Below are 16,076 nucleotides of genomic sequence, written 5' to 3'. Positions count from 1 at the left end.
GGCTTGGGGGACCCTCACGGTGCCTTAAAACTCTTGCCTAGACAACTGTCACGGGAACCTCTCGCAATACATGCCTCCCTTTTCTTTTTTTTTTTTTTTTTGAGACGGAGACTCGCACTGTCTTCAGGGCTGGTGTGCAGTGGCGCGAGCTCGGCTCGCTGCAACCTCCGCCTCCCAGGTTCAAAGGATTCTCCTGCCTCAGCCTCCCGAGTAGCTGAGACTACAGGCGCGCGCCACCACGCCTGGCTAATTTTTTTGTATTTTTCGTAGAGACAGGGTTTCATTGTGTTGGCCAGAATGGTCTCGATCTCCTGACCTCGTGATCCGCCTGCCTCGGCCTCCCAAAGCGTTGGGATTACAGGCGTGAGCCATCGCGCCCGGCCTCCCTTTTCCGTTAAGTAGGAAGAAAAAAAAAATCCCCAAGGATGGTTTCAGTCTCTTTCAAGGTAGATACTATACCTTTGTAACTAAGTTAAAAAAAAAAAAAAAATCTAATTTTCCCTCCCTCTCCAAAGCAGCAAGGGGAAATTGGATCCTCCGCCACGTAGGAGCCCCTCATGGCACCAAACCCGGTGTCTCCAGGGATGGGCGGAGACGAGCGGGTGGGCTTGGGCAGTACGCGCTTTTCTCTTCCGACTTTGGGCCAAAGCCTTGTCTGGAGATCACAGTGTCTCGCTCGGGGACACGCCCTCCCTAGGCCCAAACTGGGTCCCCGTTTGGAGTTCCCAGCCCCCCTCCCCGCCGCGGCGCGCACATTCCCAAGGCCGGGCGGAGCAGGGCGCAGCAGGCCCGCCCTCGGCGCGCGGCCAGGCTGGGCTCCTCCCCTCGAGCTGTGGCCGGGGGGCGGGCGGCAGGGGAGAGGGGGTGGTGGCTGCAGCCCGGGGAGGGCCGGGAGACCGTTCCACGTTTGCAAACGCAGCCGCACGCCCAGGCCTACCCGTGCCGCCCGAGCTCCGCACTGCGTCCGCGCCACTCTCCTCGCCGCCCCGATGGCGTTCCGGGGCTGGAGGCCCCCGCCGCCCCCGCTGCTCCTGCTGCTGCTCTGGGTGACCGGGCAGGCAGCGCCCGTGGCTGGCCTGGGCTCCGACGCGGAGCTGCAGATCGAGCGGCGCTTCGTGCCTGACGAGTGTCCGCGCACCGTGCGCAGCGGCGACTTTGTGCGCTACCACTACGTGGGGACGTTCCCCGACGGCCAGAAGTTCGACTCCAGGTACCGCGCCCTTGGCGCCCGGCGCGGCCTCCGCGGATGCGCGTCCCTCTCTCCCGACAGGCCTTTCCCTCCTGCCGGACCTCCCCTAGCTCCGCCCCGTGCATCCGCGCTCCTCCCTTCTTCCGCTACCCAAATTCTCCCGGACCCCAGACCCTCCGCTGCGGGTGAGCCTCCCGGCCCTCATGTGTCCTAGGCCGCCCGCCTGGGACTGGACCCTTGGAAGACCATGAGCAGCGGGGTTGGGGCAGACCACGCCCTCCTTTTCCTCCAGCGCGTGGACACACGCAAAATCAGTGTAAAATAATCAGTGTGAGTGGGGGCCGCGTTGCACAACTGGAACCCCAAGAGTGGGTGTTCGTGCCTGCCTCTCTTCTCCCTTTCCTGTTCCTTCCCTCCGCTCCCTTGGGAATCTAGTCAGATGGTGCTTCTCACACAAAACGATGATGACGAAGAGGCTAGTAGCCGCAAACATACAATGAGCTGTTAACAATGTGTAGATGTAATTGTAAGTACTTTCCATATTGTAGTGAACTCATTTAATTGTACAGCAGTCTTGTGAGGTAGGTACTATCACTACCCTCATTTTATCAGTAAGGTAACAAGCAACGGAGGCTACGAAGCGTATTGAAACAATGGAGTCAGATTGTTTAATCCAACTCCAGAAGTCTGTGCGCGCAGCTACCACTGCCCTTCCTTTCCGGCCATACAAAAAAACCTCTCTTGGGGCTGGGCGTGGTGGCTCACGCCTGTAGTCCCAGCACTTTGGGAGGCCGAGGCGGGAGGATCGCTGGAGCCCAGGAGTTTGGGGCTGCAGTGAGCTATGATCGTGCCACTGCACTCCAGCCTGGGAGACAGAGAGAGATCCCATCGCAAAACAAACACAACACAACACCTCTCCTGGGCGGGGAGGTGGTCCAGGACCGTCACTCCGTGTTGCACCAGGCCCTACACCAGGCCCAGAACTCCTTCTCTCAGCTCTGCCTCAGGATCACAGCACCGCTCTGCAGTTTCCCTCCAGTTTAGTTTCGGGTTTAACAGGCCTCTCTTCCTCCAGCACCAGGCTACTCCTCCCCAAGGCTTTTGTTACAAACCCTGGTCCGTGCCAGCACTTCCCTTCGTGAATCACTAGATCAGGCAGAGAGCTATTTGTTGAGCCCCTGCTATGTGCCCCAAGGCCTAGGGTCATTATGAATATTTTGTAGACTCTTGACTTTTTTGAAGTTCCAGACAATGAATATACAAAAACTTTTCAGCATAGTATGTGGCACTAGCAAGTGCTTAGAAATGATCATTCTTACTACTATTTTAGTTGCTTTAAAAAACACAACAGCTTTATTGAGATATAATGCCATATAATTTGCCCTTTTGGTGTGTACAATTCCGTGTTTTTTAGTATATTCACAGAGTTGTGCAAACATCACAACTAGCCAATTCCAGAACATTTTCATCATCCCCCAAAAAGAAACGCAGTCACTCCCCAACCCCAGTTAGACTGCCCTCCAGTCCCTTTCAACCACAAATCCACTTTATGTCTCTATGGATTTGCCTCTTCTGGACATTTCGTATAAATGGAATCATATAATTTGAGGTGCTTTGTATAATCCAGCTTCTTTCATGGTTCATCTATGTTGTAAGGTATATCAGTACTTCATTCCTTTTTGTGGCCGTATATGTAATATTCCATTGTGTCCATTCATCGGTTGATGGACATTTGGATTGCTTACACTTTTTGGCTATCATGAATGATGATGTTATGAACATTCATATGCAAGGTTTTGTGTGGATGTACCTTTTCCTTTTTTTTGGATATACACTTAGGAGCTGGAATTGCTGTGTCCTATGGCAACTATGTTACAAACGTTTTGAAGAATAGCTAACCTGTTTCCCCACAATGGCTGCACCATTTTACATTCCCACCAGCAGTGTACGAAGGTTCATAGTTCTCCACCATCTCATCAACACTTATACTTGTCTTTTTTTTTGAGACAGAATTTTGCTCTTGTCACCCAGGCTAGAGTGCAATGGTGCGATCACAGTTCATTGCAACCTCCCTGCCTCCCGGGTTCAAGCAATTCTCCTGCCTCAGCCTCCTGAGTAGCTGGGATTACAGGTGCCTGCCACCACGCCCGGCTAATTTTTGTATTTTTAGTAGAGATGGGGTTTCGCCATGTTGGCCAGACTGGTCTCGAACTCCTGACCTCAGGTGATCTGCCCACCTTGGTCTCCCAAAGTGCTGGGATTACAGGCGTGAGCCACTGCGCCTGGCCTGTCTGTCTTTGATTATAACCATTTAGTGGGTGTGAAATGATATCTCATTGTGGTTTTGATCTGCATTTCCCTAATGGCTAACGATGTTGAGCATCATGTGCTTATTGACCATTTGTGTATCTTCTTTCATGTGCTTCTTTCATAGGGAAGAATTTGTTGCTTGAGTTGATAGTAATTAATTTCAATAGAACAAGTTGTCCTACTATCTAGAACATTTCTACGGTTGGCAGCCACTGTGAGGCAGTGTAGGGCAGTTTAAAGAGCATGGAGGAGCTACCATTCATTCATCAAACATTTTGCTGTGTCTATCCCTCAAGACAGAGACTAGTCCTAGTCTAGTATGTCTCTTCCCCATCCCTACCACTTACAGCCTAGGCTATTACAACATAGTGTGATAAGTACAGTAAGATAGTAGCGCACACTCTGTCTCTCATAAAGTTCACACATAGTTCTTACCATGTGCCTTCACATATGTTAACTCATTTAATCTTAGAAGAATTCGTTTAACTTCACAAGACAGTGAGGTAGGTACCTCATTACAAATGAAGAAACTGAGGCTCAGAAAGTTCAAATGATTTGCCCAAGGAACCTAACTACTAAGTGGTTGAGCGGAGATTTGAACCCAGGTAGTTCATGGCCATAATCTATGGTCTGTAGTCCACCCGCATATGTGATAGAAGAAAGGTAAGTAGCTTTGAAAGCACAGAGAAGGCTTAACCATATGTTTGTGTGTCTGTGTCGGAGGAGACGTTAGGATGGAATCCCGGGATGGCAGGGATAAGACCCAAGGATGACTAAAATTCAGCAGGGAGGAGCTCAGGGGTGTGTCTGCAGACCCTTAAGGTCCAGGCTTGTCTTTTGATAAATATTATTATGTGCCTACCACATACCTTTTTGGGTATACAGTTGTAGATGCTCTAGCACAGTAGTGTTTAAACTGCATATACTTCCGAATCACGTTGAGAGCTTGTTATACAGTTTCCGATTCAGTAGCTCTGAGACAGGGCCTAAGAATTTGCTTTTCTGACAAGTTCCCAGCTGATGCTACTGGTCTGAGGACCACACCTTGAGAACCATTGCTCTGAAACAGGGGTGCTGAAATGGAACACCAATTTACAAAAATAAATAAATAAATAAAACACGAGTCCCTAACCCCTGGGCCGTGGACCTGTTGTGGTCTGTGGCCTGTTAGGAACCGGGCTGCATAGGCAGAGGTGAACAGCAGGTTAGCGAGCAAAGCTTCATCTGTATTTACAGTCTCTCCCCATTGACACATCACCGCCTGAGCTCGGCCTCCTGTCAGATCAGCAAGGGCATTAGATTCTCATAGCAACATGAACCCTATTGTGAACTGCACATGTGAGGGATCTAGGTTGTGAGCTCCTTATGAGACTCTAATGCCTGATGATCTGTTGCTGTCTCCCATCACCACCAGAAGGGATCATCTAGTTGCAGGAAAACAAGCTCAGGGCTCCCACTGATTTTACATTATGGTGAGTTGTATAATTATTTCATTATATATTACAGGGTAATAATAATGAAAATAAAGTGCACAATAAATGTAATGTATCTGAATAATCCCAAAACCATCCCACTACCCCGGTCATGGAAAAATTGAATTCCTTTCATGAAACTGGTCCTTGGGGCCAAAAAGGTTGGGGACCACTGCTCTAAAAGAATCACAGACTCAGCCGGGCACGGTGGCTCACGCCTGTAATCCCACCACTTTGGGAGGCTGAGGCAGGCAGATCACTCGAGGTCGGGAGTTCAAGACCAGCCTGACCAACATGGAGAAACCCTGTCCCTACTAAAAACACAAAAAATTAGCCGGGTGTGGTGGCACATGCCTCTAATCCCGGCTACTTGGGAGGCTGAGGCAGGAGAATCGCTTGAACCTGGGAGGTGGAGGTTATGGTGAGCTGAGATTGCGCCATTGCACTACAGCCTGGGCAACAAGACCTAAACTCTGTCTCAAAAACTAACTAAAGAAATAAAAGAATCATGAACTCATTAACAGGGGTTAACCTCATTTTACATATTCATTCATTTATTCTTTTTTTTTTTTTTTTTTTTTGAGGCAGCATCTTGCTCTGTTACCCAGGCTGGAGTGCAGTGATGCAGTCTCACATCACTGCAGCCTCTGCTTCCTGGGTTCAAGCAATTCTTGTGCCTCAGCCTCCTGAGTAGCTGGGATTACAGGTGTGCGACACCACACTCGGCTGGTTTTTGTATGTTTAGTAGAGACAGGGTTTCACCAGCTTGGCCAGGCTGGAATTCATTTATTCATCCAACAAACATTTACTGAGTATCAACTCTTGCAGGTGCTGCAGATGTAACAGTGAATAAAACAGAAATCCCTGCCCTCCTGGAGCTTACATACTAGTGAGAGCACAGGCGTGCTCTTAAGTTATATGGTAAATGAGAAGTTGGTGAGGGCTATGGAGAAAAAGCAGTGGGAGTGAGGGGTGGGAGGATGGGCGACAGGTCCAGAAAGGTGAGAGGACAGTGGCCACCTAGCTAATATAACCGACCTCTAGATTCTGGACTGGGTACTCTCATGCCTCACACAAAGCAGCCAGCATGCGGTGAGTGCCTTGTAAGTAGTATGCATAGATACCTGTACCTGTTCCAGGGAGGGAAGGATTTCTTGCTGAAGCCATAGGAAAGGCTTTGAGGAGGAGCTGATGCTTGAGTTGGGCCTTGAGCATGGGTGGGATTTCATTCCTTGAAGCAGGGAGTGTGTTTAAGAGAGTGGATAAGGTGGACCAGGGTCTGGGCCTGAGCAGTGCATGCTCAAGGAACAGTGAGAGGCCCCAATATTTGGGTCAGGAGGTGGGGGACCTGGCACTGGAATGGTATGGGAGAATCAGTCCATGGGAGGCCCGGGTGGCTGGGCTGGGTGTTGTGGACTTTGTTTTTTTTTTTTTTTCATCCCATAGATTCAAGTTGCCCTGAATATATGCTTCTGTTCAGGATCTTGTGAAGGGAAGGTTTTTGTTCAGAGGAGTAAGGGGATTGAGGTGCTCAGTGGATGGACTGATAGTGTAAGTAGAAGTTCTAGAGATCAGCCTCATTGGGGCTTCATTTTACACAGGGATTCATCCAGCTTCTAACATTCCAGGTACTGGGATACAGCAGAGGATAAAGCTGACAAAAATCCCTGCCCTCAAGTGAGGGTTGGAGCGAACAGAAGCCTGTTCCTGCAGACTTAAGCAGAAAGGAGTGGGAATTTATTGGAAGGATCGCCAATTACTTGTGAGGGTCCAGAATCATGGACTGAGGTGACTTTTTGCCTCTTCCCAAGGGGTTGCAAATGGGGCTTCATTCTCTCCCACAAGAAAGAGAGTGTTCCAGCAGGCTTCCCATGCTGCACACATGACCTCTGGGATCCAGCACCAACGCTGACAAGCTGGACTGTCTCACAGGTTTCCAGGAAATAATCTGATGGGTCCTGCTTGGGGCAGGTGTCCACCCTATTGGGTGTTAAGTCACATCGTCCTAAGTGGGGGCCCAGGCTCACCCTTTCAGTAGGACTGGTCCTCAGGGAAGAGCCAGTGGGCTGGGCAGCAGCCAGGATGCAGTCAAGGGGGCCTGATGGGGACAGTGGTGTCAGAGCAACTGGCCAGGTCAGGACATGCTAACTTTGGAGTTGTTTAGAGTGTGACTCTGCATCGCAGCTCTTTCTATGGAGAAGGGGAGTGCTGAAAGGGAGGCTGCTACCCTGCATTAGCCCTGTGCATTTCTGCTAGCTAGGGGAAGATCCTAGCCACTTCTCGCTGCGGTCTCCTGAGGCCATTGGCAGCTGGCCAAGCACCCCTGGTGAAGACTTATTAGCAGGGCTTTGAATTTTCATTTGTGGGTCATTGCGAGCAATTACACATTTATGTGAACAATTTAATTTGGCTGTATGGTATTTTATTGGGCTAAGCCCTGTGAAAAATGGGAATCATCTATAGGGATCTGACATTTTAATTTGTGCAGTTGCTTAAAAACAAAAATCCACAACAGCAATGGATTTTGCTTTGCTTTGCAAAGTTTTTCATTTAATGATGTTTTAATGGGCCAAAGCCCATCCAAGCCAACAGCTCATGTTTCAGGGTCCGATTTTCTGAGGAGCTATGAATGGAGGCGTTCTCTCTCATTTCTTCTCTGCTCCCGCATGCTCCCTCTCTCCTCTCTCACCTCTTCTCCCTTCCTCCTCTGCAGTGTTCTCACACTTTCCCGTCTGGATAGTTTGCTGGTTCATTAACTGCTTTTCTTTTCTCCTTGGCATGTCTCATTAGCTACTGGTAGAGATGGTTGTTTGAGGGAAATAGTCTTGGGCAAAGGGTCTAGAAAACCCAGCGTCCCCTTTGGGAGTGAATGTGTGGAGAGGGAGGTGGGAGGCAGAAAAGCCAGACTGCCTCCCTGCTTTCAAGTCTGCAGTGGATCCAGTCTCAGTGGTGAAACTTAGCCAGCAGAGGGGGTGAGTCCCAGTTGGGAGCTAGGTGGCCAGTGAGGAGGTGAGTTTCAGTCCCATTCGTGAAGGGCGGTGGCAGGACCACAGTCCAAACGTGAAGCAGGTCCCCTGTGAGTCAGCCATCTGAGTTGGCCCAAGTGAGACAGGACCAACTTTGAGGCCCCAAGAAGGTAGTTCCCATGCCCAGTGGACTTGTTCTTCCTTACTTTGCCTCCCTTCTGTTATGGGTTCTCAAAATCTGGCAGTCTTTTTTTCTTTCTTTCTTTCTTTCTTTTTGAGACAGGGTCTCACTCTGTTTCCCAGGCTGGAGTGCAGTGGTGCTCACTGCAACCTCTGCCTCCTGAGTTCAAGCAATTCTCATGCCTCAGGCCACCCGAGTAGCTAGGATCACAGGCATGTGCCACCACACCTGGCTAATTTTTGTATTTTTGGTAGAGAGGTTTTGCCATGTTGCCCGGGCTGGTCTCGAACTCCTGAGCTCAAGTGATCCACTCGCCTTGGCCTCCCAAAGTGCTGGGATTACCGCTTGAGCCACCGTGCCCAGCCTGCCATTTGTCCTTTTAAAAGTTTGTTCTTATTGCAGATGTAAACCTACATTTAGAAGCCCCATTATGCCTTAAGAATATAGCCATGGGGGCCGGGCATGTTGGCTCACGCCTATAATCCCAGCACTTTGGGAGGCTGAGGCGGGTGGATCACCTGAGGTCAGGAGTTCAAGACCAGCCTGGCCAATATGGTGAAACCGCATCTTTACTAAAAATACAAAAATTAACTGGGCGTGGTAGCTTGTGCCTGTAATCCCAGCTTCTAGGGAGGCTGAGGCAGGAGAATTGCTTGAACATGAGAGGCAGAGGTTGCAGTGAGCTAAGATCGTGCCACTGCACTCCAGCCTGGGTGACAGTGAGATGCCATCTCAAAAAAAAAAAAAAAAAAAAGGAAGAATATAGCCATGAGGATAGTTATTTATCTCAAGTAATGTGTCACCAATAAAACGTGAGCTTCTATGTAGACAGTTTAGTGAATTGATTCTGATGTCTCTTGTCTTAGTGGTCCTTGGGTTAATAATTTTAAAGAGCATTATCAGAGGGTGCTACAGACACCTTTCCCATCACCCCCCTGGGGCAGTGATGGAAGGAGACAAAAATAAACTGGTGGAGAGTAAAGGAGGGTGTTGGATGTGCTAGGTGGTTTCCCTTTGCCTTTCTAGGTCCACCCTCCACCTGTTCCCTTTGCTTTCTGCTCTGGGAAGCTGACCTGTATGGACTACATGTGCATAGTATGGAGTGCATTAATGACCCTTTGTCTTCTGGCTTTGGTTGGGTTCAGCCAATGGGACATTGTAATAGGCCATTCTTGTGTCCCTGGAAAGAAATACCTGAGGCTGGGTAATTTGTAGGAAAAGAGGTTTAATTGGCTCGAAGTTCTGCAGGCTGTACAGGAAGCATGGCATGCTGGCGTCAGCTTCAAGTGAGGACCTCAGGAGATTTACAGTCATGGTGGAAGGGAAAACGGGAGCAGACATCTCACACGGCAAGAGCGGTAGCAAGAGAGAGAGGGTGGGAGGTGCCACACACTTTTAAACAAGCAGATCTGTGAAATCATTCATCACCAAGGGGATGGCGCTAAGCCCTCCCACCAGGCCCCACCTCCAACACTGGGGATTACATTTCAACATGAGATTTGGCATGGACACAGATCCAAACCCTATCAGGCATCAGATGTTCAGAGGGAGGGAAGAGAGTGAGGTGAAGGTATTTATTCCTTTGACTTCCTGTCTGTAGAGACACCATGGATTGTGGCCCTAAACTAAAGGGCCCAGTTCCTGTCAGATAGCCCCTAGCTGCCCTCTCTGTCTCTGTCATTCAAGCTCAGGTGTGATAGCAGCATTCCCTACCCAGCCACAGAGGTACTCTCCCTTGTGTTTTGCTGTGTTCTCTACACACCTTTGCACACAGCCACTTTGTTATTACTTTAAAAAAACCATAAAAATTGCCATTTTAATCATTTTGAACTGTATAATAGTGTTAGCTATATGCACACTATTGTGCAATATATTTCTAGATTTTTCCATCTTGCAAAATTGAAACTTTATGCCCATTGAACAACTTCTCTGCATTTTTCCCTCTTCCTTGTCCCCTGATAACAACATTCCACTTTCTGTTTCTATGAATTTGACTACTTTAGATACCTCATATAATTTGTGGAATCAAGCAGTATTTGTCTTTCTCTGACTGGCTTGTTTCACTTTACGTAATGTCCTCAAGGTTCATCCATATTGTAGCATGTGATAGAATTTCCTTCCTTTTTAAGGCTGAATAATATTTCATTGTGTGTATATGCCACATTTTTTTAATCCATTTATTTGTTTATGGACATTTAGGTTACTTCTAGCTTTTGGCTATTGTAAATTGTGCTGAGGTGAACATGTGTGTGCAAATATCTGAGTTGTTGTTGTTGTTTTGTTTTTGTTTTAGTTTAGACAGAGTGGGGTTTTTTTTTGTTTGTTTGTTTTGTTTTTTGAGACAGAGTTTCACTCTTATTGCCCGGACTGGAGTGTAGTAGTGAGATCTCAGCTCATCGCAACCTCCGCTTCCCAGGTTCAAGTGATTCTCCTGCCTTAGCCTCCTGAGTAGCTGGGATCACAGGCACCCATTCCTACGCCCAGCTGATTTTTGTATTTTTAGTAGAGACAGGGTTTCTCTATGTTGGTCAGGCTGGTTTCTAACTCCCGACCTCAGGTGATCTGCCCACCTTGGCCTCCCAAAGTGTTGGGATTATAGGCATGAGCCACCGCGCCCGGCTCAGATAGAGTCTTTTGTTCTGTTGTCCAGGGTTGAGTGCAGTGGCGTGATCACAGCTTACTGCAGCCTTGACCTCCTGGGCTCAAGTGATCCTCTCACTTCAACCTCCCAAGTACCTGGGACTATAGTACCTGTGGACCACCACACATGGCCAATTTTTGTGTTTTTGTAGAGATGGAGTTTCACCAGGTTGCTTAGGCTGGTCTTGAACTCTTAGGCTCAAGCTTCAACCTTGGATTACAGGCATGAGCCACTGCATCCGGCCTGATTCTGTTTTCAGTTCTTTTGGGTATACACCAAGAGATAGGATTGCTAGATCATACAGTACTTCTATTTTTGATTTTTTGAGGAGCCTACAGGCCATTTTCTAGAGCAAGTACAACATTTTGTATTCCCATCAAAGTGCACAAAGATTCCGATTTCTCCCATATCCTCTCCATCACTTTTTATTTTCTAATTTTTTGATAGTGGCCATCCTAACAAGTGTGTGTGTGATAATATTGCATTGTGGTTTTCTTTTTCTTTCTTTCTTTTTTTTTTTTTTGAGACAGAGTTTCACTTTTGTCGCCCAGGCTGGAGTGCAATGGCGTGATCTCAGCTCACTGCAACCTCTGCCTCCCAGATTCAAGTGATTCTCCTTCCTCAGCCCCCCGAGTAGCTGGCACTACAGGCATATGACACCATGCCTGGCTAATTTTTGTACTTTTCGTAGAGATGGGGTTTTCCCATGTTGGCCAGGCTGGTCTTGAACTCCTGAGCTCAGGTGATCCGCCCACCTCAGTCTCCCAAAGTACTGGGATTACAGGCATGAGCCACCATGCCTGGCCTGCATTGTGGTTTTTGATTTGCATTTCTCTGCTGTTTAGTGATGTGGAGCATCTTTTCATATGCTTGTAGGCTATTTGTATATCTTCTTTGGAGAAATATTCATTCAATCCCTTTGCTCATTTTAAAATTGGGTTGTTTTGTTGTTGAGTTTTAGGAGTTCTTTATATATTCTAGATATTAATCCCTTGTCATATATGAGGTTTGCAAACATTTTCTCCCATTTTTTAGGTTGCTTTTTTACTCTGTTGATTGTTTTCTTTGCGGCTTAGAGTTTTAAAGTTTGACAAAGTCCCCTTTGTCTGTTTTTGTTTTTGTTAGCTGTGCTTTTGGTGTCATATCCAGTCCAATGTTATTATACTTTTCCCTTGTGTTTTTTCCTAGTTTTATAGTTTTGGATCTTATATTTATGTATTTAATCCATTTTGAATTGATTCTTTCCTGTGGTATAAAGTGAGAATCCAACTTTATTCTTTTGCATGTGGAGATCCAATTTTCCCAGCACCATTTATTGAAGAGACTGTCCTTTACCCACTGTGTAGCCTTAGCCCTTGTCAAAGATCTTTTGACCATATAGGCAAAAGTTTATTTCTGGGCTATTTTGATCTGTTGGTCTATATGTCTGTATTTGGGCCAGTACCATGCTGCCTTGATTATAACAGTTTCATAATATGTTTCAAAATCAGGAAGTGTGAGGCCTCCAGCTTTGTTCTTCTTTCTCAGAATTGTTTTGGCTATTTAGAGTCCTTCAAGATTCTAAGGCTAGGCACTGTGGCTCACACCTGTAACCCCAGCACTTTGGGAGGCTGAGGCAGTCTGATCCTGAGGTCAGGAGTTCCCGACCAGCCTGGCCAACATGGTGAAACTCTGTCTCTACTAAAAATACAAAAATTAGCTGAGCATGTTGGCAGGTGCCTGTAATCCCAGCTACTCGGGAGGCTGAGGCAGAATTGCTTGAACCCGGGAGGCGGAAGTTGCAGTGAGCTGAGATGGCACCACTGCACTGTAGCCTGGGTGACAGAGTGAGACTCTATCTCAAAAAAAAAAAAAAAAATTCCATATGAATTTTAGTTTAGTTTTTTTTTTTTTTTTCTATTTCTGCAAAAAAATGCCATTGGGATTTTGATAGGAATTGCATCGAATCAATAGATTGCTTTGGTTAGTGTGGACATCTTAGCCATATTAAGTCTTCCAATCTGTGAACAAGAAATGTCTTTCCATTTATTTGTGTCCTCTTTAATTTCTTTCTCTCTCTCTCCCTCCCTCCCTCCCTCCCTCCCTCCCTCCCTCCCTCCCTCTCTCTTTCTCTCTCTCTCTCTCTCTCTCTCTCTCGGATTACAGGCATATGCCACCATGCCTGGCTAATTTTTGTATTTTTAGTAGAGACAGGTTTCACCATGTTGTCCAGGCTGATCTCAAACTCCTGACCACAGGTGATCTGCCTGCCTTGGCTTCCCAAATTGCTGGGATTACATGCATGAGCCATTGCCCCGGCCCTCTTTAATTACTTTCAGCAATGTTTTTCTAGTTTTCTCCTTTTGCCTCCTTGGTTAGGTTTAATCCTAAGTATTTCATTCTTCTTGATGCTGTTGTAAATAGGATTATTTTGTTCATTTCCTTTTTTAAGATTGTTCATTATTAGTGTATAGAAATGCAGCTGATTTTGAGGTTTTGTATCCTGCAACTTTGCCAAATTTGTTTATTAGTTTTTTTTTTCCCCCGCAGAACCATGAAGTCCAATGTTTATTAGTTTTAACAGCTTTTTCTATGGACTCTTACAGGATTTTCTATATATAAAGTTATTTCGTCTGTTAAAAGAGATATTTTTACTTCTTCCTTTCCAATTTCTGTGCCATGTAGTTATTTGTCTTGCTTAATTGCTCTAGCTAGGAGTTCCAGGACCATGCTGAACAGAAGTGTTGAAAGCAAGCATCTTTTCCTTGTCCCCAATCACAGGGGAAAACCTTTCAGTTTTTCACCATTGTTTATGATCTCAGCTGTGCACAACCCCATTATTAAACTTTCCTGGAACAACTTCGTTTGGGTGTGTCATCTGTTTCCTGCGGGCCCCTGAATGAGATGCCTGTAAAAGGTGTAAATAAGCCAGATCCCAAGACAGGTTGTATAAATGCTTATTCCAGAGTGTGCAGAAATAATTTTCATGACCAGTTCTGGGCTTGATGCTGCCCATGAGTTTGTGCCAGTTGTGCTGATCAGAATAAATTTGTTCCAGAACAACTTTATTTTTGCAGATGATCAGAATTTTAAGCAGTAGATAAGACTGGTTTTGCATTGTTAGCCTCTTGTATAAATGTATACCTTTTTAATGTATAAATGTATACATTTTCTTTCAGAAAGGTTTTTTGGTTTTTAGCACTTTGGTGCTTACTTGTTCACAGTGGTTAGGCAACATCAAATGAAGAAGTTAATATTGTGAGGCAACACCTGTTTCTTTCTTCCTTTCTTTCTTTCCTTTCTTTCTTTCCAGGATCTCACTCTGTCACCCAGGATGGAGTGCCAGGGTGCGATCTTGGCTCACTGCAGCCTCCGCCTCCCAGGTTCAAGTGATCCTCCCAACTCAGCCTCCCGAGTAGCTGGGACCACATGCGCATACCACCATGCTCAGCTGATTTTTTGTATTTTTAGTAGAGATGGGATTTCACAATGTTGCCCAAGCTGGGCAACAACTATTTCTATACACCTCTAGGGAGGCCCTGACCCTGGAGTATGAGAGTCAGATGGTCCTAGATTTTCACTTTTTCCCCTCCTCATGTTTAATTTCATGAGCTTGGGAAGTTTTGTAACCTCCAAAGAGTCTGAGTATCATAGCACCCACCTTAAAGTATTGTATGAGGATTAAATGGTGTAATACATATTGAAGAGCTTAGTCTGCTACTGTGCCCAACAAATAATAAATACTCTGTCAATGGTAGTTAGTATTAAAAAGTTTTGTTAAATTTGGGAAGTATATTCAGGTTCTGTGAATGAAAAAAATATTTTTAAAGTATGCCGGTGCATTGTTGCTGTTTCTGTGTGTTCTGTGCTTGGGAGTCTTTGAAGTCTTGCTTTCTGGCCCATTATTATAATGAATCTGCCAGTTTGATGATGGCTTAGTGGCAGGGTGAGTCGCCAGCCAAGTGTAATTCAAGAGCGGGCATTCCAGGGGGTGCGGATTGGGGCCCCGGAGGTAGAGGGTGGAGGTGTAAAGCTGACTTGGGCACAAAACTGGCCTTGTGCTTTTGTCCTCTGGCTTGTTGGCCTGTACTTGAAATCTTGCTTTCTGTTCACTGACCTTGAAGAAAGGAAACCTATTAAAATAGGCTATAAAACTAGGAGGAGAAAGACAAGAGGGCCAGGTCTCAGGAAGCTGCCCTGAGGGGAGTGGTGAGGTGGACTCTGTTGCTCGCCCAAACTGTTCATTAGGGAAAAAGAGGAAAAAGTGAAAGTATTTTGCAAAATGAAGGGTGACACATTCTCATGAAATAAATCCCAGCAGCTCTTAACATTTTATTACATAAGTAATTACATGATCATTTTGAAAAGTAAGATAATTAAAGAGAAAACAAATTCAGTCACCTGAAGTCCTCTACCTGTAGATGATAGATAATATTTCATGTATTGCCTTGTGGATTTTTTCAGATGCATCTATATATGTAAGTTGAAAATGGGGTGATTTTATACTGCGTTAACCTGTCCCCACCCCCCACCCTTTTTGAGACAGAGTTTCACTCTGTCACCCAGGCTGGATGACAGTGCAGTGGCACCATCTCAGCTCACTGCAACCTTCACCTCCCAGGTTCAAGCAATGTTTGTGCCTCAGGCTCCCAAGTAGCAGGGGCTACAGGTGCACACCACCATGCCCTGCTAATTTTGTGTTTTTGGTAGAGATGGAGTTTCACCATGTTGGCCAGGCTGCTCTCAAACTCCTGACCTCAAGTGATCCACCCTCCTTGGCCTCCCAAAGTGCTGGGATTACAGGCATGAGCCACCACGCCTGGCATTGTAACCTGCCCTTTACTCATATTGTATATATCCCTCCATGTCAGTGAGTAAAAATCTGTTGTTATAAAATGCCGTAGAGCATTGTATTTTATGTCTTTTGAAACTCTGTGGGTCTCTATCAGTTTATAAGGTACTTACTTGTAGGCAAAGTCCGTGCCTTGTACTTTATATCCCCCAAAGCACCTGGCACAGTCCCCTAATAGGCAAACTCCTGTTGATTGCTAGATTTGACATTGAAGAAGATAAAGGTGTGAGTCACAGCCGTGATTTCCTTATTTATCTTTTGATCTAAGGCCATTGCCTATCAGCCTTTAAAACATGTATATTAGTGATCGTAAGACTACGTCATACTTCCTATTACCTGTGATAGTTATAGCAATATTGGCATAGCACTTAGGTTTTCAGAGCATTTTTCACATTGTTATACAGATCCTGGGAAGGCTGTTATTATTTCTTGCATTTTGCAGTGGAGGAAACTGAGGTTAAGAGAGTTTAAGTATGTTTTATGCTC

The 16,076-nt window shown here is 46.2% G+C and overlaps 1 protein-coding gene across 1 annotated transcript in view; it reads left to right on the top strand.

The window, feature by feature from the left end:
- Positions 1–845: 845 nt before the first annotated feature.
- FKBP9 (FKBP prolyl isomerase 9) overlaps positions 846–16,076 on the top strand; it is a 52,384-nt gene continuing 37,153 nt past the window's right edge. Inside the window, exon 1 of the mRNA XM_007981654.3 lies at positions 846–1,210. Within this exon, the coding sequence (XP_007979845.2) occupies positions 990–1,210 (221 nt within the window). The 5' untranslated portion in view covers positions 846–989. The remainder of the gene's footprint in view (positions 1,211–16,076) is intronic.

This window comes from Chlorocebus sabaeus, chromosome 21 (genome assembly GCF_047675955.1).
Source record: "Chlorocebus sabaeus isolate Y175 chromosome 21, mChlSab1.0.hap1, whole genome shotgun sequence".
In the NCBI taxonomy this organism is placed as follows: domain Eukaryota; kingdom Metazoa; phylum Chordata; class Mammalia; order Primates; family Cercopithecidae; genus Chlorocebus; species Chlorocebus sabaeus.
The sequence above is the reverse complement of the archived record's forward strand: the minus strand, read 5'-3'. Positions and strand labels throughout refer to the sequence as shown.